Source organism: Pongo abelii, chromosome 13 (assembly GCF_028885655.2).
Source record: "Pongo abelii isolate AG06213 chromosome 13, NHGRI_mPonAbe1-v2.0_pri, whole genome shotgun sequence".
In the NCBI taxonomy this organism is placed as follows: Eukaryota; Metazoa; Chordata; class Mammalia; order Primates; family Hominidae; genus Pongo; species Pongo abelii.
The window spans coordinates 113,507,699-113,534,477 of record NC_071998.2 but is presented as its reverse complement, the minus strand read 5'-3'; the positions used below and the strand labels follow the sequence as shown (position 1 = coordinate 113,534,477).

General features: G+C 40.8%; 2 protein-coding genes across 6 annotated transcripts in view; one reads left to right on the top strand and one right to left on the bottom strand.

Moving 5' to 3' along the window:
- MRRF (mitochondrial ribosome recycling factor) overlaps nucleotides 1-622 on the bottom strand; it is a 66,035-nt gene extending 65,413 nt beyond the window's left edge. For 2 of the 4 annotated variants that reach the window (XM_002820175.5, XM_054521098.1), the window contains exon 1: nucleotides 429-622. In XM_002820175.5, the coding sequence (XP_002820221.1) occupies nucleotides 429-622 (194 nt within the window). Of the gene's footprint in view, nucleotides 1-95 lie in introns of all 4 variants that reach the window. The other 2 variants (XM_054521096.2, XM_009244833.4) reach the window with 2 other exon arrangements.
- Nucleotides 539-25,255, top strand: RBM18 (RNA binding motif protein 18). 2 transcript variants are annotated; one of them, XM_054519468.2, is made up of 7 exons: nucleotides 826-960; nucleotides 1,916-3,142; nucleotides 3,814-3,942; nucleotides 13,276-13,402; nucleotides 17,641-17,727; nucleotides 19,915-20,000; nucleotides 23,218-25,255. In XM_054519468.2, the coding sequence occupies exons 3-7, from the start codon at nucleotides 3,830-3,832 to the stop codon at nucleotides 23,375-23,377; spliced, it is 573 nt and encodes a 190-aa protein (XP_054375443.1). In that variant the 5' UTR covers nucleotides 826-960; nucleotides 1,916-3,142; nucleotides 3,814-3,829; the 3' UTR covers nucleotides 23,378-25,255.
- The last annotated feature ends 1,524 nt before the right edge of the window (nucleotides 25,256-26,779 follow it).

The window sequence follows — 26,779 nt, the reverse complement described above, 5'->3', positions numbered from 1 at the left end:
AGTTGTGGTTAAAAGCCCAGGCTTAGGAGTCGGAGAGACCTAGGTCTGAATTTAAGCGCCCTCACTTTCTGACCGAGTGACCCTGGTAAAATTACCTATGTGAGCTTCTGTTTCTTCATTATGGGAGATAATAATATCTACTCCTACGGGATTGTTCTGAAACTCAAACGTTCCCGTCAAGTGTGCGGCTACTCTAGTAAGTTCCTCCAGCAACCCCTAAATTCCTAGCTGGTAAAAGAAGCCCCGCCCCCACCCCATGAGACTCGCTCCAATGCCACAGGTCCCGCCCTCAGCCTTAAAGGTCAAGCTGGACTCGAACGGGTCGGGGACGGTAGTCTGGTCCCCTGAGGTCCCCCAGAGGCTCCTGAGTAAGGGTCTCTGGCACCCAGACCACACGCGCACCTCGAGGCCCTGTCAAGGACACTCACCAGCTATCGCCCAGGTTACTAAGGAAAGACTCGTGCGACGGCGGCGACCGCAGCTGCGCGGACGTCGTGACGTCACGAAGCGAGGAGGCGGCGCAGGCGTAACGCGTCACGGGCGGCCTGGCAGCTGGCGGCATTGAGGCGGACGCGTCTAGAGGTCTGTCTGACCGCGGCGTCGGGACTTGGTTTCCGGGCATGAGCTGAGAGCACCACGCCGAGGCCACGAGGTGAGTTCGGCCGCGACATGTCCCTGCACCTCAGCGCTGGGCCTGCTAAGAGGTCCTACAGGAGGCCGCCCTCGCAGGACTGCATCTCAGGCCCCGCCCCGGATTGTCCTGTAGCTGGCCCGGAAATAACAATCCGAGTTATGACCCCTCGCCTGTTGGAATTCGCAGCCAGAAATCGGGAAGCCAGGGTTCCAGGCATGACCCCACCGCTTGCTTTTAGGATCAGGTGTCTCTTCTCTGCATTGCACTTTCCCCAGATGACTATTTCTGGCTTCCAGAGTTGTTGCAGCTCAGCTGGAAAGATAAATGTAACCGCGTTTTGTGAACTCTGGTAGTCTAAAAGATTGTTGCTATTGCAAACGCAAAGCATTTTGATAGTCCCATGCCGTCTTGATCTTTTATTACCCTTTACCTTTCCTCAAAAAGCCATATTCTGAGCTGTCACCAAAATTGTCTTAAGACTCACAAAGACCTCGTGAGACGACAAATTGTACCCATTCTAGGAAGGAAAAAGAAACTAAGGCTCCGAGTGGAGAAGCGGCTTGCTTCGTTTAGTGAATATTAAGCACCAACCGTGAGCCAGGCAGTGTACTTTAGTGCTAGAAATAGAACCGTGATCAAGACTGGCAAGGTCCTGTCCTGTGGGAGCTTACGTTCTAATGAAGGAAATAGAAGAGGAAACATTAAATAATACATTGAATTAGCATTATGTAGGAGGAAAAAAGTGGAAAAGTGGCTATGATATAGAATAACAAGGGACTCTGTTTAGGAAAGCTTTTCTATCGAGAGGATGCTTAAAGAAAGGTCATGTGACTTGCTAAAGGCACAGTTACTAGGTGCAAAAGCCAGGATTTGAATCCAGACCCGCATATCCTGCACTCTTACCAGTAAAACATGGTACCTTTTTGTGGTAATAAGTATTAATAGCTGTTGGTATTATTTCTGATTTTAGACATGAGAAAATCAGAATGTCCTATCATTCAAGTCTCAAATGTCATCTCCTTTAGAGAGGCCTTCCCTCCACTCAATCTAAAGTCGTCCAGTCCCTGTCACATCACCCTGCTTAATTGTGTTTGTGGCATGTATCACTAATTATATCTTCTTTATTTATTTTGCTTTTGTTTTGTCCTGCTCCCCTTCCAAATACAAGCATCCAGAGGATAGGGACCTTGCTTGTTCACTGCTCTGACTCCAGTAACTAGATAAGTCCTAGCTAATAGAAACAGTGAATTTATTTTTTGAATGAATGATTTGTTTAAAAAGTAAGGGGAAAAGAAAGCAGAGGGAAGACAAAATGTGTGTCCCCTGGGATTAAATTTATGTCTGTTTCACCTTTCTCCCAGGAAGTAAGAACAAGAGCTGTGGCTTTTTCATTTCTCTCTTTCAGTACATAGCCCAGAGTTTAACAGTTCCTAGTTGCTTGACTTACATTGCTGAACAGATTAAAGATGTGAATGGGAAAGGAAGAAAAATACCCTCATGTGCAGGGTATTCAATAAACAATTACCTATGGACTGCTATGCTATACTTTACAGGGTGTGCTGAGATGAATAAGAGGTAATGGCAGTTGTTGTGACTGACTCCATGGTTCCTGTAGTGCTGACCTCTGAGGTACTTCTGGGTATAGGATATGTGTTCTCTAGCAGGGACTTCTGAACTCTGACACAGCCTGCTGTCTTCCCAGCCCCTAAAGCTTTATTTTACATCTGACTCATTTTTGGGTCTCGAAGCCTTAAGTCATAAACAGGGCAAAATTTATTAAAGATGGGGAAACTGAAGCTCAGAGAGAAGTAACTTCCAGTGGAAATGCCACAATTTGTGCTGGGCATGGTGGCTCACACTTGTAATCCCAGCACTTTGAGAGGTCGACGTGGATGGATCACCTGGGGTCAGGAGTTGGAGACCAGCCTGGCCAACATGGTGAAACCCTGCCTCTACAAGAAAATACAAAAATTAGCCAGGCTTAGTGGCATGCGCCTGTAATCCCAGCTACTCGGGAGGCTGAGGCATGAGAATCTCTTGAACCCGGGAAGTGGAAGTTGTAGTGAGCGGAGATCGTGCCACCGCCCATGAGTCTAGGCAACAGAGCGAGAGTCTGTCTCAAAAAAAGAAAGAAAGAAAGAAATGCCACAATTTGAAACAGTGTCTTCTGACACCAAGGTTTCTGCTCTTTCTACTGCTGTCTCCATCATAATCCTCTTTTCTCCTTGGCTGTGAGATGAGACATTTTAGGAACTAAGACTAGTAATAATTTAAGCTAACATTAATTGAATGCTTCCTAGGTGCCATACACGGTTCTAAATGCTTTAGGTGTATTAACTCAGTGAATCTGCATCGTAATTTCATGAGGCATTATCCCCATTTTACAGATGAGGGAACTGAGGCCGACAGCTGTTAAGTAACTTGTGCAGGGCTACACAGCTAGCAAATGGTGGAACTCGAATAACTAAGGAGGAAATTAGTCTCTTCTTCCTGGTCTGTCCCAAAAGAGTAAGCATGATAATAGCTAGTATTTATTGATTACTTACTGTTGTTAGATACAGTATTTAGTGATTTTTTACTGTCTTTAATCTTCACAACAACTCTATAAAATAAGCACTATTATCTCTCTAGATAATGAGGAAACTTAGGCCTAGAAAGTTCAGGTAATTCATCAAGTCACACAACCTGCTTTCAAACCCAGTTCTGTCTGCGCACAGATTTCTTATATTGCCTCTTCTCTTTGCTATATTGCCTCTTCCATGAGGAAAAGGGATGGAGTGCTGCTCTTCCCTACCCATCCCTTTTAATGCCATTAAGACTCTTCCTGGTGGTTTCCAAGGCTTATTTTGGGTGACAGTTGTTGAACTGAAGTATCATGTAGTAATAGAGACTTTGGCCTCCTGCCCAGTCAGCCTCTGGCTTCAGAGGAGGAAAACTTTAGTTTCTCCACACAGAACCACGCCCCTTTCACCTTAAATGGCAGCTTGTGTGCTCTGGCTGCCAGAGCAGTTGTCCCAAGGGAACTGGTTCTGGGGCCCTGGTTGTGGAATCACCGAGGCCTTTGAAGGACTGCCCAGAGGGCATGCCCTCCTTGAATAAATGTTTGTTGAGTTGAATTTGAAGTCTTGTGTTCACACATTGTTACTCCCCTCCTGCCTGAATGTTCACATTTCCTTTAGTATTTCATAGACATTGATGGAAGCAGAAACCAAAACTCTTCCCTTGGAGAATGCATCCATCCTTTCAGAGGGCTCTCTGCAGGAAGGACACCGATTATGGATTGGCAACCTGGACCCCAAAATTACCGAGTAAGTCTGAATTACCTTAGTTCTTTACCTACAATATTGGGATGTTTTGTGGTGATGATGTCAAGAAAATTTTCAAGGGGTATGGGATATACTTTGACCCTTTTACTTACATCGTATCTTCAGAGAGATAAGATGTTGTTAGCCTGTTATCTTGTCACTTTTTTTACATTTGGATTCTGCTACTGCAAGGACACAGACTTGGGTATCCTTTAATCCATATACTTGTTTTTTCCTATCTGCCAAAGACGTTCTCCCATTTCCAACTATTTGAATCCTTGTACCTAGTAGCTCTAGGGAATTATTCTCTAGAATCAGTCTTGGGAATACATTTGTACCCAGAATGAAGGAACAAGCAGAAGTCTCGGTACCTTTGCAAACAGGCAGAAGAGACCACTTGACTGTAATTCATGTTAAGCAGCCATAGAACTATAGAAGGTCAGAGTTGTAAGGAACCTTAGAAATCATGTCCCTTTGGTTTTCATTCATTGATTAAATGATTTGAGTGCCAAGTGCCATGCTAAGCAGTTTTCAGACTTCTTAAATCTGAAGAACCCTGTCTTAAAGTAAAAGTAATAATCAGAGCTGTATATAAAATAAGAGCTCAGAGTTGCTCTGACTAAAAGGGAGAAGAGATGGAACCAAAATCTTTTGTCAACTACTACTCTTTCTTTGGCCATCCCCTTTAGGCTCTCTAGAACTTCTAGGGCTCCATAGAGCACACTTGACAACCTCTGATGGGACCCAGCTTTTTTATCCTACATAGAGGAAACCAAGTTCCGAAAGATAGAAGTACCTTGCCCGAGTTCACGAAATTGATTGAATTGCCCTGACTCCCTGTTCTTTTACATCACAGCCATTAAGATGAAAAGAAATTTCTTAGCTGAGAAAATTGAGAGGTTTTTCCCTTCTGCCAGTTGTTTGATAGGGGGAGGGTGGTGGTTGGTGGCAAAGTACAATGAGTGGATTGGCCTGTATGAGGTCAATGCTGAAAGCCAGTTTGTTTGTTTGTTTGTTTTTGTTTTTAAGACAGTCTTGCTCTGTTGCCCAGGCTGTAGTGCAGTTGCACAATCGTGGCTCACTGCAACTTCCACCTCCTGGGCTTAAGCGATTCTCATGCCTCAGCCTCCCGAGTAGCTGGGACTACAGGCATGCGCCACCATGCTGGCTGATCTTTGTGTTTTTAGTAGAAATGGGGTTTCACCATGTTGACCAGGCTGATCTCGAACTCCTTACATCAACTGATCCACCCACCTTGGCCTCCCAAAGTGCTGGGATTACAGACTTAAGCCACTATGCCAGGCAGAAAGCAAGTTTTGAGCGTACCATCAGTCCTAGAAGTTACTCCCTTCAGAATAGTGTTAAAGACAAGGGGAGGCCGGGCACAGTGGCTCACACCTGTAATCCCAGCACTTTGGGAGGACGAGGCAGGCGAATCACTTGAGGTCAGGAGTTTGAGACCAGCCTGGCCAACGTGGTGAAACCCCGTCTCTACTAAAAATGAAAAAATTAGCCAGGCATGGTGGTGCATGCCTGTAGTCCCAGCTACTTGGGAGGCTGAGGCGCGAGAATCGCTTGAACCTGGGAGGCGGAGGTTGCAGTGCACGGAGATTGTGCCACTGCACTCCAGCCTGGGCGACAGAGGGAGACCCTGTGTCAAAAACAAAACAAAACAAAAAAGGTGAAGGGAGGAGATGAGGAAACCTGCTTCTTTGAGTGTGAGATGAGACAAGGTATATATGAGAGGATTAGGAAAGAGAAAAAAAGGATATAAACTTATAAATCAGGATTATAACAAAAAGTTCCTTAAACCTGCTCAAGCTCATATCAGCCAAATGTAAATATATTTAGTTCCCTTAGAAATTATGATGGTATTTAAGATGTGTTGCAACATATTATTTTATCTTGGTCACAGGGACCGTAGAGTGGATTGCATTTATTTTGGTTCTCTTTTATGGTTCATGGCTTTTGAGGGTGAGTTTATGAATCTGTCCAACCTCTCAATTAATGTCTCTTCATCAAAGAAATGTTTTCCATCATCCAAAACCCAAGCTATGAGGGGATGCTCATAGTGGTTTCCATTCCCACCTCTGCCTGTCTAAATGGAAATCTAAAGTGTGGAAACAATGTTGGTTGTGTTGGCCGCACTTCTCTGTAATGAGACTTTTGTTCTAATTGTGTCCTGCTGCTTGATGGGAAGGTTCAAATGGGCATTTGCCACCTCAGTTTATGTCATAAGTTGGAGTGTGTGGATGTTTTTTTCAATTAGAACATTGGCAGGAACATTGAATCAGAACTTTCCCACTGATATCTCTGCTCTTTTTACATCAGGCCAGAGGTAGACATCAAGTAATAAACTGTAGATCAGAGCATGCTGGCTAGAAGTGCTGGGCTTTCCCTGGGTTTGGCTTCTCCACTTCTGTATCACCAAAGACCATTTTTATTTTTTTTTTCTATAGATTCTTTTTTCTTCTTCTTTTTTTTTTTTTTTTTTTTTTGAGAGCTCTGTCACCCAGGCTTGAGTACAGTGGCACAATCATAGCTCATGGCAGCCTGGAACTCCTGGGTAGCTGGGACTACAGGTGCTCGCCATCATGCCTGGCTAGTTTGTTGTTTTTTGTTTTTGTTTTGTAGAGACAGGGGTCTCAGTATGTTTCCTAGGCTGTTCTCAAACTCCTGGGCTCAAGCAATCCTCCTGTCTCAGCCTCCCAAAGTGTTGGGATTACAGGCGTGAGCCACTATGCCTGGCCGTCCTATGGATTCTTTACCTTAAAACATTTTATCTGTCAAACAGACTGGTTTATTAAATTGTAATAAATTTATTCTTAAAGATATAACTACCACTGAGCACGGTGGTTCACACCTGTAATCCCAGCACTTTGGGAGGCCGAGGCGGGTGAATCACAAGGTCAGGAAATCGAGACCATCCTAGCCAATGTGGTGAAACCCCATTTCTACTAAAAATACAAAAATTATCCAGGCGTGGTGGCGGGTGCCTGTAGTCCTAACTACTCAGGAGGCTGAGGCAGGAGAATCACTTGAACCCGGGAGGCAGAGGTTGCAGTGAGCCGAGATCACACCATTGCACTCCAGCCTTGGCAACAGAGCAAGACTCTGTCTCAAAAAAAAAAAGAAAGAAAGAACTACCAATCATAGCTTATGGTTAACATGAAATGTTAATATTACCTCATTTAATTTACTTAATTACAGCAAAGGAACCTGACATTTTAGTAAAGTAAATCTTATCGTGTAGAAATAGGTTATTTCCTTCCATGTTTTTGAAATACAAAAACTTCTGGATCTTGTTCCTCTGAGGGCATGTAATGGTGAGCCTGGATGAACTATAAAATGCAGTAATTCCCAAACATTGAAGGATTACATAATGTAACTTATGTGAATATATGGTACCTGTCTTGTAGTGCAATCTCAAGAAGTATTGCTTGAATCCAAATCTCTAAACTTCTAATGACTCTTAACAGAAATTTGCAGAGCATCCTCCAGCTTTCCTGTTTAAACCTACCTTCTATCCACAAATTGCTGCTAGTTCCTACCACTTCCCCATTCAACAGACCCTTCTTACCTCTCTTTCCTATATGTGTGCCTACTCTCCACCTGATCTCTTTTATAAACTGATTTGAATACCTCTCCCATTCAAATATTCTTTTACCGCTTGTCAGAAGACATTATAAACTTACTGTCATGAATGAATATGTAAAACAATGACAATTTTTTTAAATAACCACTTTTCCACCCAGTTTTTTAGTCTGTTCTGTGATTATTTCTAGTCATTCTATGTGTGTGTGCCTGTTGGTTATTAATCTGAGTCCTGCTCAAGTTACACTAGGATGTCTATCAGTCTCCTCCCAACAGAATATGTATTTCTGACTGTCTAGCACTCTAATATTACTCATCTTGTTTGTTTATGTTCACTCTGTGGTTGTAATACTGACCATTGGCTGGAGGCGGTGGGGCTCAACGCCTAGTAATCCCAGCACTTTGGGAGGCAGAGGCGGGTGGATCACGAGGTCAGGAGATCGAGACCATCCTGGCTAACACAGTGAAACCCTGTCTCAACTAAAAAAGAAATACAAAAAGTTAGCTGAGCATGGTGGTGGGTGCCTGTAGTCCCAGCTACTCGGGAGGCTGAGGCAGGAGAATGGGGTGAACCCGGGAGGCGGAGCTTGCAGTGAGCCGAGATCGCACCACTGCACTCCAGCCTGGGCGACAGAGCAAGACTCTGTCTCAACAACAACAACAAAATACTGACCATTTTAGGGCTGTGTTAGATACCAGAAATATTTATATGACTAAATACATCTTGGAGGTTAGGATTTGAGGGAATGATGATGCATTCTTGTTTATGGAGGTAGCAGATTCCAAACTAATGTTCTTTCCACTATATTCTGATTCCTGTCAACTATATTATATATAATAATTTCTTACCTACAGAATGAGAATGTTCAACTAAATGATCTGAGCATTACTTCTAGCTCTAGACTGCATGAGTCTGTCTTACATAACCCCTTAAAACTTTGTGAGGTAAGTGGAACTGATATTATTTTCCCTATTATATACGAAATGAAGAGTGAAGTGAGTTGGCTCAGAATACTGAAGTAGTTAATAATAATTTCCACCACCTAATTTAGTGTTTTTTTGCACAAATATTCTAATTTTTGAACAGTCACAGCCAAAAGTATCCTATTTTAAATCTTAAAATGTAAGGTTTTCTTTTTCATTGTTGTGAGACCCAATCTAACTGTAAGCATAAGCAATACCTCTGAATATCATTATTAGTGCCATCCACAAAGAAGCTGAAAAACTTAATGACCTCATACATTATCTATTTTCTACACTGTGGTTTTCTTTCTAAAAGGGATAATACCGACTTTCTTTTTCAAGTATTAGATGTGCTGTGTAAAATGCCAAATTTGTAGCCACTGTATTATGCATATAGAAGTATGAAAGAGAACAAAGCCCATAGAAACGCTAATAGAAGGAGGAATCTGAGTGGAGGGAAAATCGTAAAGGCCTGTAAGTACTAATAAGAAAGATTTTTATTTGTTAAGTAGAAAATCAGGAAGATCTTTCTGACTTAAGCAAAGTTTGAATACTGGATGGGAATGAAAATAGTAGCTGCATAAATAGAATACTCTCAGGTTAAGACAGGGTCTTTAAAATTCATTCAGACAAGCCTGAACTTCATGAAAAAGAGACTCATTGTGGGTGTTTAGCAGGAGACTGACATCATGAAAGTGATATGGGTTTGGTTTTTGTTGTTGTTGCTGTTGTTGTTTTGTTTTTGAGACAGAGTCTCACTCTGTTGCCCAGGCTGGGGTGCAGTGGCTCAATCTCAGCTCACTGCAACCTCCACCTCCCAGCCTCAGGCAATCCTCCCACCTCAGCCTCCCAAGCTCAGGCAATCCTCCCACCTCAGCCTCCCGAGTAGCTGGGAGTGTGCCACCACACTCAGCTAATTTTTTTGTAGAGACGAGGTCTCACTATATTGCCCAGGCTAGACAATGATGTGTTAGTAGAGAAATTTTACATCGATATGTAGGATGAAGGGCAGAAACTGAAGATGAAGATTAGCTAAGAGAGATCGCCATGAACCAGTCTTGCCATCGGTTATAACCTAGATAGAGACAGTGAACTTGGAGACTGATGAGTGAGTCTGATAGATGAGGAAAGTGATTGAAATGGAGTGGAAGGTTGAGGTGATCCTGAGGTTTCTTGCCTGAGGAATATAAAAAGATCATGTTCCCCCTGACCAGAGGGATAGTTGGAAGGATCATCAGTTTGCGGCAGGGAGGAATTCAGTTTGGGGTATGTTAAGCAAACTTAAAAGCAGTGGAGAGCCATCCAGGTGGAAATGTCCTCCTGATACAGACTTTCAGGGATAAACTAAGTAAGCTGGAATGCAAGGGAAAATAAATGCATGAGCATACGAGAACAGTGTGTTCACCCCCGAAGTAACCTGTTTCTCTCTCAGTCTATTCCTTAGGTCTCCTACTTCTTTTTATGTCTTGGTTTACATGAAACAGCCTTCACTGTTTGGTTACTTAAATTGGAAACACAATAAGACCATTTAATAATGTACTTATCATAAAACATAAAGACCCATCTCATAGTAATTTCTATATCATTTATAAAGAAAATTTTCTCTGCAACAAATTGTGCATCAAAAATAATCTTAAATGTCATTTCATGGGCTTCCAATTGCCTACAACCTGAAATTAAAATTCAGCCCACGACATCCTTCACAACCTGTCCTCTGCTTACCTTTCAGCCCCATCTTACTGGCTACCCCCACTCTACTCCAATGGATCAGACCCTTTTTCACCTTTGTCTTTAGTACTCACTCACACTGACACAACCCAGTTGGATATCACTCCTTTCACAAAGCTCTCCTTAACCACCACCTTCCCTGCACCATTGGTCTTCATTCTGTGTGCTTGTATTCATCCCTCTGTGTACAAGCATCCCATTGTTTTGTAATTGTTTGATTACATCTCTCTCTGTCTTAACTAGAATGTGAGGTTCTTGAAGGCAAGAACCTAGTTTTATTCATCTGCATAGCCCATACGCCTGCTTGGCTCTAGACACATTGTAGGTATCTATTTTAACATTTGTATAGATTAATTATTTCTGTGCCATTAGGCAGAAAAGCTGTCTTAAAGACCAATTACAGAAAACACTGATTAAGTTGCAGATATATGTGTGGGGCTGGTGTGCTAATTTTCCAGCTCCTGAAGGCTGCAGGGCGCACATTTCATTAAGTGAAGCAAGCCTCTGCTGAGTAGTGTGCTCTCCCGCACTTCAGCAGCAGATAAAAGTGCTTGCAGATGTGAAACCAAGATCCTTCAGGCTTTTTTCACTATCAGAGCCTGCAGTCCCCATCTCCAGGAAGCAAAATAGTAAACATTTCATTCCTTTTGTTTCGGTGTTCCGATAATTTTAAGAAATTATCAAACAAGAAAAGAAATCCTGGAGAAGTTGAAAGACACAGGCCTAAGCAGATGTTCCTGGAATCTGAAGGTCGCACTTCTTGGGCAGAATGTGTTTGTTAGCTTTACAAAGAGTAATCTTTTGTCGGTGTGTGTGTGTTGTTTTTTTTTTTTCTGAGTAAATTAAAATTCATTTCTTAGGAAATGCCAATCGTGTTACCTTCCTGCTTCTAAGCAGAATGGAGCTAATGAAAAGATGACCAGCCCACAGTAGCCTTAGATTGTCTTTTTTGTTTTTTTGTTGTTGTTGTTGTTTTTGTTTTTGTTTTTGTTTTTATTTGAGACAGAGTCTTGCTCTGTCGCTCAGGCTGGAGTGCAGTGGTGCGATCTCAGCTCACTGCAACCTTTGCCTCCCGGATTCAAGTGATTCTCTTGCCTCAGCCCCCTGAGTAGCTGGGACTACAGGCATGCGCCACCATGCCTGGCTAATTTTTTTGTATTTTTAGTAGAGACAGGGTTTCACCATGTTAGTCAGGCTGGTCTGGAAGTCCTGACCTCAGACAGTCCACCCACCTGGGCCTCCCAAAGTGCGGAGATTACAAGCATGAGCCACTGCGCCTGGCCTAGATTTTTTTTTTTTAAGAATAGGTTTGACGCCCCATTCTGTGGCAACTGGCAAGGTGTTAAGATTTGAATAGGTTTAGTAATTTGAAGATACAGCTGTGAATTAAAGACCCCGGGGGAGACTCTTCTCACCCATCTTTGTGTGTGAGAGACTTACCCTTGCTGTAAGCCTGTTCAAAAAGTCAAGTAAAATCACACATTTGCACTTAAGGTGTCTTCCTTTCCCCTGAAGTCACTTCCTACATTCTGTCTAGTTGTTGAGGTGTCCTGATAGGAGTAGGGAAGTTAGAAAGTAGGGGATCATGGTGGTTTTACCTTTCAAAATAGACCAGATTAATATCCACAATATGCCTTGGGATCCTTGCATTTGTCCCAGTACTAAACCTGTATTATGTCTTTCTTGTTCCACTGTGTCAGACACTCGATCCAGGAAAATGGACTTGCTTGTTGATGTGCATTAGTATCAAATTTAGTATAGTGTATATGGTCCATTTCATATCTTTCTGCCTCCCAAAGGAGATTCTTGCTCAAGAATAAAATTCTGATGAGTTTCTCTTAGAAAACAATGTGAATATAAATGTGGCTATAACGACAACTTTACTGACTCCCTGTGGGGTAGAATTCCCAGTAATAACAGATTTAGCATGTGGGCCGATACCTTTTTAGTATCACAGGGACAGCATTGTTTAGAGAAAGCCTTGACTCCATTTGAATAGCACGGAGGATGCCAGGAGGAAGGCCAAAGGGAAAGGAAACGGGAGAGCTGTTGGTTTGTCTCACCCCCACATCAGATGACAGGAAGTCGGAATTGAGATTGGCCACAGCAACCTGTTAAGGCCACATCTGTTTGAATAACTTAAAAGCTCTATAGAAACCAAGTAAGTTTTGGAGTAAGGAATTTAATAGAGGATGAGGGGCAGAGTAGTGGTAAGCAGTAGCTTGGAGTGAACATCCTGCCCGAAATAAATTTCTCCCTTGGCCATCTGTATTCTTTACTTGACCGCACCCTAGAGTATAAACTGTTTTAAGGCAACTGAGGTTGGTTAGTTACCCATAGCTGGGTGATTTATAGGACTGGCCAGGTTCCCCTGCCCTTTGTGAAACTGGCCTCAGTCACATAGTTGTTCCACATTGTCCTAATGTTCAGTCACATCAGTCATTGAAACTCTCAAGTGCTATGGAAGTATCACTAGCTGTGGTTTGATTAATGGCGGAGTTTCTCACAAGTGCAATTTGGGTCTAAGAATTAACTACAAAATCTAATAGGAAGATCTTCCAGGACTGTTTTTTTGTTTGTTTGTTTGCATGAATGCATATATGTTTGTTACTTTGTTTATTTTTGAGATAGGATAGGCTTTGTCTTTTCGAGGATGGGTGTGTGTTTCTGATGGAGTTATAGTTATTCACAAATGCCATTTCATTGCCAAGGAATTAAAAATAAATAAATAAACACTATTTTTGAGCTTTTCTCCTAAAGAAAAACAAATAGTGCTTGTAGGCCAGACAGCTGTTTGTAAGGTGTGGTTTTTTTGTTTGGTATTTTTGCGTTGGACAGATGCATAGCCGTGACAATTCTAGTTCCCATACCAAATAGAGGCAAACAACTCTGTTTGCCAAATAAACTAACATAGCAGTTTAGAGGAAGGCAGGGGGCTGGGGCGAGAGATTTCATCCCTGGGGTAAATTATCTCCTGCTTTTATCTCACACTTCAGGCTGAGTGGCCAACAGAATTCCCAGAGCATACTCATGGACTCTCTTTCTCCACAGATACCACCTCCTCAAGCTCCTCCAGAAGTTTGGCAAGGTAAAGCAGTTTGACTTCCTCTTCCACAAGTCAGGTGCTTTGGAGGGACAGCCTCGAGGCTACTGTTTTGTTAACTTTGAAACTAAGCAGGTAATTAAGCTTTCTCCCCATTTTATGGTATTTGTCAAGGTCTGTCATAATTATTTGTGCATGTCTCTTGCCTACTAGAATAGCAGTTCCCTGTAGGCAGGAGCCATGTCTGATTCATCTGTGTGCCTTACACTGAGTCCTAAAAGAGATCCTCAATAAACAAATGAATTAGTGACTTTCACAATTCACTGTCCCTTGGCCAAGGTTTAAGGCAACTGACTCACCTACATTTTTGACCAAATGCATTGGGATGCCCACGTCAAGCACATGTACATCCCCCTCCCTATTCTCTTTTGTTTGTTGCTTTACTGGCTGGCCAACTGACAAAGCCTTCTTTTCTTTCAGTAGTTTTGTCCTGTGGTACAGAAACCTATCTGTGATGAGACACCCGCAAAGACTCTTTTATTATTTCTTCTCAAGGTCTCAGAACAAATGCATATAAATTTTAATGTATGTAGAAGAGAGCATTCACCTTCAACCATGATATATACATGGATCTCCTTGTATTAAAATTTAGTCCTTGAAGTGGAAGTGCATTGATAAAGAAATTGAATTTGATTGTTACTAAATGTAGAGATGCCATATAGTACTTATAAATTTATTCATCATACGTAAGAACATCGCATAGTTAACGTTATATTAATAATTTAGGCCTGGCTCACACCTGTAATCACAACTACCCCGGAGGCTGAGATGGGGAGATTGTTTGAGACCAGCCTGGGCAACATAGTGAGACCCTGTCTCTAAAAAAAATTTTTTAAATTATGTGTGATGGTGCACCTACAGTCCTAGCTACCTGGGAGGCTGAGGCAAGAGGATCACTTGAGCCCAGGAATTCAAGGCTGCAGCAGGCTATGATCACACCACTATACTCCATCCAGCCTGGGCGACAGAGCAAGACTCCATCTCATAATAATAATAATAATAATAATAATAATAATTTGTATGAGTGTTTTCTTATTCTAAAATTAATGTGTGAATATTATAGATGAAAATATAGATAACTGAGAAAGAAAATGTAAATCACTTGGCCTAATACCCGGAAATAATCACTGTTAACGCTTAGTCATATATCTTTCCAGTCGTTTTGTTTCTTCACATTCACACGCACATGAACACATGTTACACAGTGTTGTAACACACAAATGGAATCATATTATCATGTTTATCATTCAAAGTATACTAAAATTTTTCTACCATTTAATCACATCAGGGTAACATTCTGTATCTTGATATTGTGGTTTCACTGGTATTTGTATGTACGTGTGTGGAGGGGAGTAAAATCATTGATCTGTATTTGAGATTTGGGCATTTTATTGTATGTGACTTAGACAGCATTTAAAAACTAATCATTTTTGATGACTACATAATGTGAATATATCATATTTGACTAGTCCCCAATTGTTAGCTATTTGGGTTGTTTCACTGGTATTTGGGTTGATTCACTAGTATAAATATCACAAGAGTGAGTATTTTTACAGCTCTAATTATGTATATTTGCCACATTTGTGGAGATGGAATGGCATCATCAAAGTCCATGCATAGTTTTTCTTAATAAAACTGCCAGATTGTCTTCAAGAAATGATATATCAGTATGTTCTGAGATTGTATGGTAGTGTCATTTCTTCTTGCCAGTGCTGGGTATTTTTTATTTCCTCTAATTTTTGTACATATGATAGCCAATAAGTGATACATTGTTACTCTAATTGTTCAAGTATTTTGAGGGAAGTGAAATAATGCACTATAGAATTAGCATTTTTTTTTTTTTTTGAATAAAGTCTTGCTCTGTTACCTAGGCTGGAGTGCAGTGACACAATCATGACCCACTGCACCCATGACCTCTGGGTTCAAGTGATCCTCCCACCTCGGCCTCTGCAGTAGCTGGGACTACAGGCACATGCCAGCATGCCTGGCTAATTTTTGCGTGTTTTGTAGAGATGGCGTTTCACCATGTTTCCCAGGCTGGCCTCAAACTCCTGTGCTCTGGCCAACTGCCCTTCTCTGCCTCCCAAAGTGCTGGGATTCCAGGTGTGAGCCACCACACCTGGTCAGCATTTTTAAATATTTTATTCTTTCTTAATGATAAAATGAAGCGTGGTGAGAAATCTTTTTTTTTTTTTTTTTTTTTAAGACAGGGTCTCTCTTTGTCATCCAGGCTGGAGTATAGTGGCATGATCACAGCTTAGGGCAACCTCAACTTCCTGGATTCAAGCAGTCCTCCCACCTCAGCCTCCCAAGTAGATGGCACCACAGGCACACACCACTACCCCAGCTAATTTTTGTATTTTTTGTAGAGGCGGGGGTTCGCCATGTTGTCAGGCTGATCAAACTCCTGGGCTCAAGCAATCTGCCTGTTTCGGCCTCCCAAAGTGCTGAAATTACAGGCGTGAGCCACCATGCCCGGCCTGGGAATTGTTGCAGACAACTAAAATCAGTGATCATGTTGGGCATAGATGTTGGTTTAAAAACACTGGATTAGAATACAAAGCCTAGTTTATATTTCTGGCTCTTTTATTTATTAACTTTGAGCAAGTCTCCTAACCTCTTTTGGCCTCAATATTCCATCTAAGAATGGAGATTAAAACTACATATCCTTCTTACCTTATGGGAAGTTGGGAGAATAGGTGAAAGTATAAGAAAATATAGTAGGTATTTAATAATATTTTTAAATATATGAACTTTGAAATAATGTATACAGATAGAAAATTATTTTTAAAAACATTTAAAAATAAGATGCCCCTGCTGGCAACTTATTACTGCCCCTACTTTGGAACTAATAGAGTGCTCTATGAGTTCTCATTCACCAAATGAAGCTTAAAAGAATAAAATGTTTCTTACCTGTCACTCTAGCTTTGTGTGCTGTAGTGGGGCAAGGATGATTAGTGAATATCCAATGCCTACTACACAGTGAGAGCTCAGTAAATATTTGTTAAATGTCATACTGGTAGGTTCTGGAGGAACAAGAGAATCACCAGTGAAACCAGAGTGGAATGCCTACTGCCTTCTATGGCCTCTCCCGCTCCCTGGGACATCCTATTCCTCCTTTGTTCCTTAAGGGCTTCTTCACCCTCACTAAACATGGGTTACACTTGGCTGAATGCCTCATGGATGCAAATGGGGCAAAGAAGGTTTGGCAGGATGGAAAGTACAGCCAGGTTTCCTGGGAATGACCTAGAGTGACTGTTAGCCAGCTTCAGGAATTCCTTTCAACCGTATGACTCCTCTGTCTGATGGGGAAAGGGTCAAGGAACTTTCGGTTCTGAAAACCAGGTGCATAGATTGACTCACACAGATACCTTGCTAACGGTCTCTTTGACTCACTCCTGCTTTTTCCGGCCTAGTTTCCTTGACTCCCATGCCCTTTAAAGCAATTATTCCTCACTATGAATCCAGGGAGTATGCCCTAGTCCAGGATATGGTTCCAGGGCCCTTGCAGGGAGTACAGTTTCTTGACATAGGAGGTGCTACCCTACCTAACAGAAGTGCATATATGGCTATCATCTAATAGGAACAGCGCTATTACTAACATATGTTAAGTGCATATCATATACTTCATGCTTTACATTCTTTGAGTCCTCACAACAACCACTGAGGAATAAGTATCCATATTATCTATTAAAAATTATACATTATTTATTTATATTTTACAGTTGACAAAACTAGAGACACTTAAGTGACCTGCCAAATATCATACTGCCAGCAAATGACAGACCAGGATTTGAATTTTTGTCTGACTGACTTTAAAAAATTCACACCCTTAGCCGGGCACAGTAGCTCACGCCTGTAATCCCAGAGCTTTGGGAAGCCGAGTGGGGCGGATCATTAAGTCGGGAGATTGAGACAGTCCTGGCCAACATGGTGAAACCCTGTCTCTACTAAAAAATACAAAAAAATTAGCCAGGCATGGTGGTTCATGCCTGTGGTCCCAGCTACTTGGGAGGCTGAGGCAGGAGAAGCGCTTGAACCTGGGAGGCGGAGATTGCAGTGAGCCGGTATTGCACCACTGCACTCCAGAGCCTGGCGACAGAGCAAGACTCCGTCTCAAAAAAAAAAAAAAAAAAAAAAAAACCATGCCCTTTTTTAAATTCTGCCTTGTAAAATTGTAAACCCTGGCCAGTTATTTACCAAAAACAATTTGTTAGAAACTCAGCCATCAAAGCTAGTGAGGCCCTGTGAGAATACGTATAGCTAGTTAAGCACTTCAGATTTTAACTAACATTTGTCCCTTTCCTGGACAGGAAGCAGAACAAGCCATCCAGTGTCTCAATGGCAAGTTGGCCCTGTCCAAGAAGCTGGTGGTGCGATGGGCACATGCTCAAGTAAAGGTATGTCTGAGAGGCTAGAAAGACATCAAGCCTCATCCTAAACAAGCCTTCTGAAAGACGATTGTCCACTTAACCCGTTTATGTCCCAGTCTCTTCACGCCTGAAACAGCCATACTTCAGTTTCCTACTTGTATCTACCATGTGTGTTGCCAGATTTTTCTTTTGAAAACATCTCAGGAGGGATTAAGTTCCTTGGTTATTTCTCTCCGCATGCCCACAGATCCTGGTTTTGATTTTCTCATGTGGCTAATATCTACGCTCAGACCTCTGTCATTTCTTTGGGTGGAGGGTTCCTTGGAGGAAAAAATATATTTGTTTTTAAAATCAGTTGCTGTAGGCATTATTAGACTCTTCCCAGCCTCTGACTCTGTGGAGAGTTTGAATTTGTTTATTCTAAACGCTTGAGAAATGGGTAGTTTCTATGAGTGCTTAAAGCACTGGCATCTCCTTACTCCAGAAATCTTGGGAGTTACTAGAGTGTGGGTTCATGGGACTTTGCAGTGCCTGTGTTGTGTCTAAGTCCTGAGAAGTAGCAGGCTGCCCTGTTCATTCTGTAATTAGTCTCTTGGGAGAATGCACTAGAAAAGCTTCAGCCATTTATAAAAACCAAACAAATGGCATTCTGTTCCAGCTGGCACAGAGGTGGTAAAGTGTGTTGACTGGAGCGTTCCCAAGAGTTGATCTGCCTCCTCTTGCAGTGGGGACTTGAAAAACCTGCCTGCACAAAGATTTGTGACAGTTTTGAGTTGGAGCTGAAATCTTTAGCTCTAAGCATGGTTTTTGATCAGAGGCTCTCTACCCCACTCCGCAACAAACTTCCCAGTAAAGAGTCACAGAGACTAAACAAGACATTTAAGCTCAATGTCCAAGCTGAAAAACTAAGTTCAGATACTTTAGATCCTTCTGAGTATTTCAGGTAATCACAGAGCCTTCTCAATTTCTAGGACACATTGCCTTAAAAATAGAAACAACAAGGAGAATTACCAAATGCTTTTTTACTCAAGGGAAAATCAAGTCTCATTTACCAAACTCGTTTTCTCGTTCTGCATCTCATTGAAAAGGCACGCAAGAGAAATCATCCTCCATTCCTGTCTTTCATTTGAAAATCTCTGTGCCTCACGGTTCTCTTCTCCTATAAATCTTTTTTGACCAGAGGCTCTTGATTGCTCTTCAATATTATATTTACTTTTTACAAGAAGTATGTAATTATCTGGCTAGGCATGGTGGCTCATGCCTGTAATCCCAGCACTTTGGGAGGCTGAGGCAGGAGGATCGCTTCAGCCCAGGAGTTTAAGACCAACCTGTGCAACATAGTGAGACCCTGTCTTTATTTTTTCTCATAAAATTTTAAAAGAAAAAAAAAAGTATGTAATTATCTGGCATCAAATTAAACTACTACTTTACTGTAGAATGTTTTCTGTATCAACAACTGAAAGCTGTTACAACTTTTATTCTTCACTCAGGCCTGTTAATAGTTGAATATTATGCTTGGTTGGTACTTTGCAAAATTTAAAGGTTTTTTGTTTTTTTGAGATAGGGTCTGGCTGTGTCACCCAGGCTGGAGTGCAGTGGCAAGATCTTGGCTCACTGCAACTTCTGCCTCCCAGGCTCAAGCAATCCTCTTACCTCAACCTCCTAAGTAGTTGGGACTACAGGCATGTGCCAGCATGCCCGGGTAATTTTTGTTTTTTGTTGTTTTTTTTTTTAAATAGAGACAGGGTTTTTGCCATGTTGCCCAGCCTAGTCTCGAACTCCTGAGCTCAAGCAGTCTGCCCACCTCGGCCTCCCAAAGTGCTGGGATTACAGGTGTGAGCCACCGCGCCTGGCCAGTTTAAAGTATTTTTAATAAAATAAATATTGTAAGAGGTGATATGTGACAATTAAAATAAGAATATAAGAAGGCCACCCTCCTGTGTGTTTGTACCATCTGAGAAATTGAAAGTTGACATTTTTTTCCTACCAAATAAGGAGGAACTGATGGCTGGATGGAAGCTTCTTTTTCTAAACTTACAGCTTTTAGGCCAAAACCATGTGAAGTTTTTCATTAATTCTAAGTGTAAAGTGGTCCTAAAATTGTCTAGAAGTAAGCTGATGATATACTGATGGTATTAGTTTCTGAACCCACACACTACAGTAAAGGGCTGGTTTCTGCCCATGTAAAGTAATTTCTCTATTTCTCATTTTCAGAGATATGATCATAACAAGAATGATAAGATTCTTCCAATCAGTCTCGAGCCATCCTCAAGCACTGAGCCTACTCAGTCTAACCTAAGGTAAGATGATGTACTATAGAAAGACACAATAATTCAGGAGCTTCAGCCATTTCATTATTCCATGTCTTCGTTCATAAAATAGTGAGTCTTCAGACTCTTAGAATTTATTAACTTGACGAGAGAGATGTTCAGTTAGTCTCCAGAATGTATACATTTCCTCTCCTTCCATCCACCTAAGGTCATATACTCCCCATTTACAGAATCATTCCCTCGAAAAAGACTGGGTGTAGCTACTACACACCAACCCTTGTGCTTGGCACTGAAATTACAAAGACAGATCAGTCATTACCCTAAAAACAAGCATTTTAATAAGGCCTTGGGTCTCTTTGGCATTTGTCATTATATACTAATTTTTCCCCAATCTTAAGTTCCCTTATACAAAATTTTAGTTTGCAGATGTTTGGTTCTATGTACCATTGCAACAGCCATAACAGTTTTGGTTCTAGTTTTTACAAATTGTTAGTTATTTGAAGTTTAAAACAGGAGAACTAAGGGTTGGGTAGAGGAAGGGGAAGTTAAGTGGATGGTTGAGCAGAAGTAGGAGGTGGGTTTTTTGTTTGTTTGTTTTTTGTTTTGTTTTGTTTTGCCTTGTAGCCTAGGGAGACATTTTAGCAATAACAATAACAATAGCTAGGATTTATTGAGCTTACGCTGAAGCAGGCACTGTGCTAAACACTTTATGTGCAGTATGTCGTTTACTTATGGCTGAGATCACACAGATGGCAAATAACACTCAGGATTCAAAGCCAGGTCTATTAGACTTCAAAATTCAGTCTTGTAGTTACTACTTCAAAGAAGCCCCAGGCTGTAAATGCAGGACTAAAGCCTGTTCCGGGGCAGGGGAAGAAAATATGTGAAGGAGCATCAGTGATACATGAGGATCAGAAACCAACAATTCTAAAGTCAGGAAAGTGATGCCTATTTGGGTGGAGCACCAAGCGGGGAATAAATGCCTTTCTTGTATATTATCTGTACCAAACAAAACAGATTTACAAGCATCTCCTTAAACCCAAGGGAAGGTGTTCCTGAAATGTTTTCAGGAATGGTAAATTGGTAAATTTAAATTCATTTTATAGTTATTCATTTAAGTTTAATATGATTTTTTTTTATTTCGTGCTCTAGGGAATTAAGGGACTTCTGTAGATTCACTGGGAGCATATATCCACTGTGTTATTTTCCTCATAAGATTTGAACCTCCTTGATCACAGATTGATTTCCATGAAGGTTTTCATAAATCTAACTAACTCCTATTGGAAGGAGATGACTGCATTTATGCTTGATGGTCTTCATGTTACAATGAACATGTCTTTAGTTTCTTATGATTTGTACATGCCACTTGTGTTTACAAGATAGCCTAGGGTTTTCCATCTATTTTTTTATCCAGAGGACCTCAGCTTACATCTCTCTGTTAACATCTATGCCTAATGAGAGAAGGTTGCTTCCCTGTAACTTATACAAAATCAGTGACCAGCTGTGGCATTAATGGAAGGGGCCAGAATGCATCTCGGTAGTTAATCAGTGTTCTTTTTATTGTAACTTAGTTTTTAAATTTCTTGCCCATGTATACCTTTCGAGGATCTCTAAAAGGCCATGTATACACTCCTTCCAAGTTTCTCTCACTGGCCATAGACCATTAACAGCATCAAGAATGGAAAATGAAGGTAGCCGTAGGCCAAAAAATACCTACTCCCTGAGTGCTCTGCATTCTGATCCAGGGATAGCAATGATCTCAGTCAAAAGCAAATTCCTCACAACTTCTCTAAGATCTCCTTTCCCTTCCTGTACAATATAGGACTATTCAGCTCTTAACTTGATGGAGAAGAAGAAATGAGGGCTTTGGTGATGAGTTGAATCCTCACTGCAGTTTGTTAACTGCGTGAACCTTGATCGTATCACCACCTCTGCATTTCTTTCTGTATCTGTAAAACATGCATGATAACCCATGTAGAGCCATTGCAAGGATTAAAAACATTATAAGTAGGTCGAGTGCAGTGGCTCAAGCCTGTAATCCCAGCATTTAGGGAGGCTGAGGCAGGAGGATTACTTGAAGTCAGGAGTTCAAGACCAGCCTGGACAACAGAATGAGACTCCATCTCTACAAAAAAAAATTTTTTAAAAATCAGATGGGTCCGGGTGCGGTAGCTCATGCCTGTAATCCCAGCACTTTGGGAGGTCGAGGTGGGCGGATCACGAGGTCAAGAGATCGAGAGCATTCTGGCCAAAATGGTGAAACCCTGTCTCTACTAAAAGTACAAAAATTAGCTGGGCGTGGTGGCGGTCGCTACTTGTAGTCCCAGCTACTTGGGAGGCTGAGGCAGGAGAATTGCTTGAACCCGGGAGGCGGAGGTTGCAGTGAGCTGAGATCGCACCACTGCACTCCAACCTGACAACAGAGCGAGACTCCATCTCAAAAAAAGAAAAAAATCAGATGGATGTGGTGCTGTGTGCCCGTAGCCCTACCTACTCAGGAGGCTGAGGCAGTAGGGTTGCTTGAGCTCAGGAGTTCAAGGTTTTAGTATGCTATGATGGCACCACTGCACTCCAGCCTTGGTGGCAGAACAAGACCTTGTCTTTAAAAAAAAAAAAAAAAAAAAAAAGTTTAAGTAAAATGCACTGTGCCTGGCTCATTGTAAGCACTTTGTAAATGACAGTTTTTATTAACATGCATTCATCAGTAAAAAGAGATTGTATAGGATTTCCAGAATGGTTTTTTTCCATTTTTATTCAGTGATTCAGGTGAAACCTGGGCTTTTGAGTCAGTTTGTATTCAAATCTCTGCTGTAATCGTTTACTTGCTGTGTAACATTGGGCAAATGAACCTTTCTGTGCCTCAGTTACATCATCTGCAAAATAAGGAATATAACCTATCTTATAATATTGTTTTCAATTCTACAAGAATTATTTTTAGTACCTACTCTCTGCCAAGCATTAAGGTGCTGAACAGTGTCTGTGTCTGAGGATTAAATGTAAAAATATATGAAGTACTCCAAACAATGTCTGGGCTTATGTTAAAAACTTAATAGATGGCTCAGACTTGATCTGTTTCTTAGAATGAGAGAATTAGTTATTTCTGGCTTTTATATAAAATGTTTAAATGTTTGTAATTTAGTATCTTGTTGCTTCTCTAATATTCCCAAGAGGCTCAAGGAGATGAACTATACAGGTATTTTCTGAATGTACCTAGGCCCACTCTGATCCTCTGCTATTCTTTCTCCAGTGTCACTGCAAAGATAAAAGCCATTGAAGCAAAACTGAAAATGATGGCAGAAAATCCTGATGCAGAGTATCCAGCAGCGCCTGTTTATTCCTACTTTAAGCCACCAGATAAAAAAAGGACTACTCCATATTCTAGAACAGCATGGAAATCTCGAAGATGATGGTTGTGAATTACTGTAGCAGCAAAAGCAAATTGGTCTCCACACCTAAAATCGTCAGCCTTTGTACTTTGTAGATGTGAATGGTACTATTCAACAGAGCACAACCACATGTTAGCATTTGGTAACATAATGTTTTTGGATATTCTTATGGATGTTTCTTCCCTAAACTATGTATGGAATTGAGCATCATCCAGAATAAATAGGATTGTATCCCAAATTGTGATTTGAACCCTGGGATGCTCTAATTGGCTGATTTGTTTGGATTTGTAACTCCAGAAACATTCTATAGTGTGCCAGAGCAAAAGGCAAATACACAAAATATTGTTTAAATCAGGAAACTAAATATATTAACATCTATTTAAAAAATTGAGCATTTTTCTACGCTCATGTGTCTTTACAACATAAAGAAAAAGTAAAAGGCAGAGAGGGAAGTGAGAGACAGATTTTAAATCGTGTTCAGAATTGGTGTTCCAGAATTTACTACGGCAATCCCTCCAACTGGACTGAAAAAGAGAAAGTTCTTGGCAGAAAGGAGCTGATTCTTTGAACAAATGTTGTAGTAATCTGTTTAAGAATTATGCTTATTGTTTCAAAATCCCAACTAGGAAAACATGGTGTATATCTTAAAATTGTTCATGTTGACAAAACTAGAATCAAATTTAACATTTTATACCACAACACAAGTTCTATTTGGAAATTGAACTTTTATTCTATAGCAATCATTTTTTTCAAATCTAAATAACCATGCCTTCTATAATAACAAATGTTGCTATTATCATGGGACTTTTAAAATTACATTTATTGCATGGGATTGTTTTTATAGCATGAGAATGTTCTGTTTGGAATTATATCATGGTCTAAATAGAAAAAGCAAAATTTCTTTGAAAACCTAAACATTGCTATATTGGTCACTATCAAACATACAATTTTCTAATAACTGTGTAGCAGTCTAAGTGGAAGAGATTGCATTATCTTGTGCAGGACGAGGAGAGGACATGCATTGGGCACAGAAAGTCAATGGAACAGACGCCACTGTGGCACCAAGACTGTAATGACTTTGTGTGGTAGGTAGGTTTAAAGGACTGCATGCCTTGGAAATGATTCTTCACTTGGAGAACATACTTGCCTCTAGATATTTTTGTCACTCTAAGCATCCTAAATATAACAATAGAGAAAGATAAGTCAACCAACAGATTTGAGGATGTGTTTCTTCAGCACATTTTGGTCATCTTGGTGCCACGTTTGACATACTGTTTAATTGGGCAGCACCTTTGCTCCTTTACCAGGTATGTATCACTTCGTTACTCCAGGTGCCATTCTCGGTGATGACAGAATGTTTATCACTATCATTGTTAGCAAGAGGAAGCTTTCATTATAGGAACTTAACATCTTCCCATGAGTATAAATGAATTTAAGACATTTGAATCAAAACTTCAGTAAAGGAAGGTTTTAGAATTCATAAAACTGGTTCAAGGAAATTCTTTTTACTTTTCCCAAGGTTAATCTTTTTAAATATCTCTAGACATCAAATACTTTCTGTATCTATTAGCTGTGTCTGTCTATGATGCAAGTAACTCTCCTCCTATTTGGGGGATAGTTCAGAGAGGTAGGAGCATTATCTCCCATTTTTCTGGTGACTTCTTGGAGTATAGAATTCACCATTTTATCCGTAAGTCTTCAAAGGATTATGGTGGAGTAGAACTTACATAATGCAAAATAGTCTTCTATTTTTAATAGGAACTTAGAAAAAACTTAGAATTATATATAGAGTTGTTTCCTTTAGAAACCAGAGCTATTTATTTGTATTTAAAGCACTGTTTATTATTTGTACTGATTCTTATCCCTCTGTGTGAATAAATGTAAGACGGTGTCTGTGTAGTTATGTCTTCTCTCGTTCACTTACTGGCATAGACTGCAGTTCTCTGACAGGCTTGTTTCCACTCAGGACTCTGGCCAGCATGTCGACGTGGGGTGCTGCTTCTAAGTGCCTTCTCTGCAGAGGGTTCTGGCTAGAGAGTCAAACTCAGAGGCAACTCTCTTTACCCTTTATGCCTGCCTACCTCTGTTGTTAGAGATGAGAAGAGAGACCATCTGTTTCCATTGCAAATGTCACTATTTGAAAAGAAGTTGTTAATGGAAATCTCTGCAAGTATCGTACTATGTTTAGTCTCTCATAGTAGAGATTTCAAAAGAATAAATGTATGTATCCTAAATATGCTGAAAGCAGTCTGACGAAAGGTTTTTAAATTTCAGGTGTTAACTTGGTCACCTCTTTGTTAGGAGGTTGTCTGTACTTTAAGTAAAATTATTCTTTGGTTTACTGGTTATTTTGGTTTGCCAAAATTATGTCACTTATAATTTTGATTTATATACAAGAGTGAAGAGTTGAAGGAAATATTGAGGAGAGACGTATGAACTATTTTCTTCATCTCAATTCCTATTTTATCAAATGCAAAATGTAATCCTAACCAGTTGATTTTCTATAATTGGTATCTTAGTACTGGGGAGGAGTATTACATGAGGAAAGATTTTTCAAAGCATGTCAGCTGAGGCATAAGAATCGCTTGAACCCAGGAGGTAGAGGTTCCAGTGAGTCGAGATTGTGCCACTGCACTCCAGCCTGGGCGACAGAGTGAGACACCGTCTCAAACAAAAACAAAAACAAAGCATGTCAAAAATCAGTTGCACAAGTTGTATGAAACCAGGTATTCTGCAGCTCTGTCTCTTTTTTATTAAGATATGCACGGTTTCTGAATCAACAAATATACCTGTGATTCTTTTATACTACTACATAAAAGAACAGGAGTAATTCTTGCCTTATAAATTAAATGTCAGACATTTCCTGTATGTAATCATTTGTTCCTAAAATATGATTTAGTCCCAGCATGTTTATCCCTGTGTTCTTTTTCTCTCCAGCTCCTATCTAGTCCTTCAACAAATCCTGTCAACTCTACCTTCCAAATGCCTCTTGAATCCAGCCATCTCACCACCTCCAACACTGAAAGCCACCATCATCTCTTCCCTGTACTATTATAATACCTTCCTAATTATCTCCCTGCCTCTGCTGTTGATTCTTTAGGGTCCATTTTCCACACAGTAGCCAAAGCAATTTTTTAAAAAATTATTTTAAAATGTGATTCTCTTCTTTGTGGCTTTCTATCACAACCTAGAAAAAATTGAAGATCTGTAAGGCCCTAATGACCTGTCCTTCACTACGTGTCTGACCCTATAGCCTACTGTTCTCCCCTTGTGCAGTGTGCTGCAGCCACACCGGCCTTCCTGCTATTCTTTGAATACAAGGGAGCTTCTACTTCAAGGCATTTACATTGGCTGTTGCCTTAGCTTAGAATGCTCTTTCTCCAGATAGCCGCAGAGCCCACTCCCTCACCTGACTCATGTCTC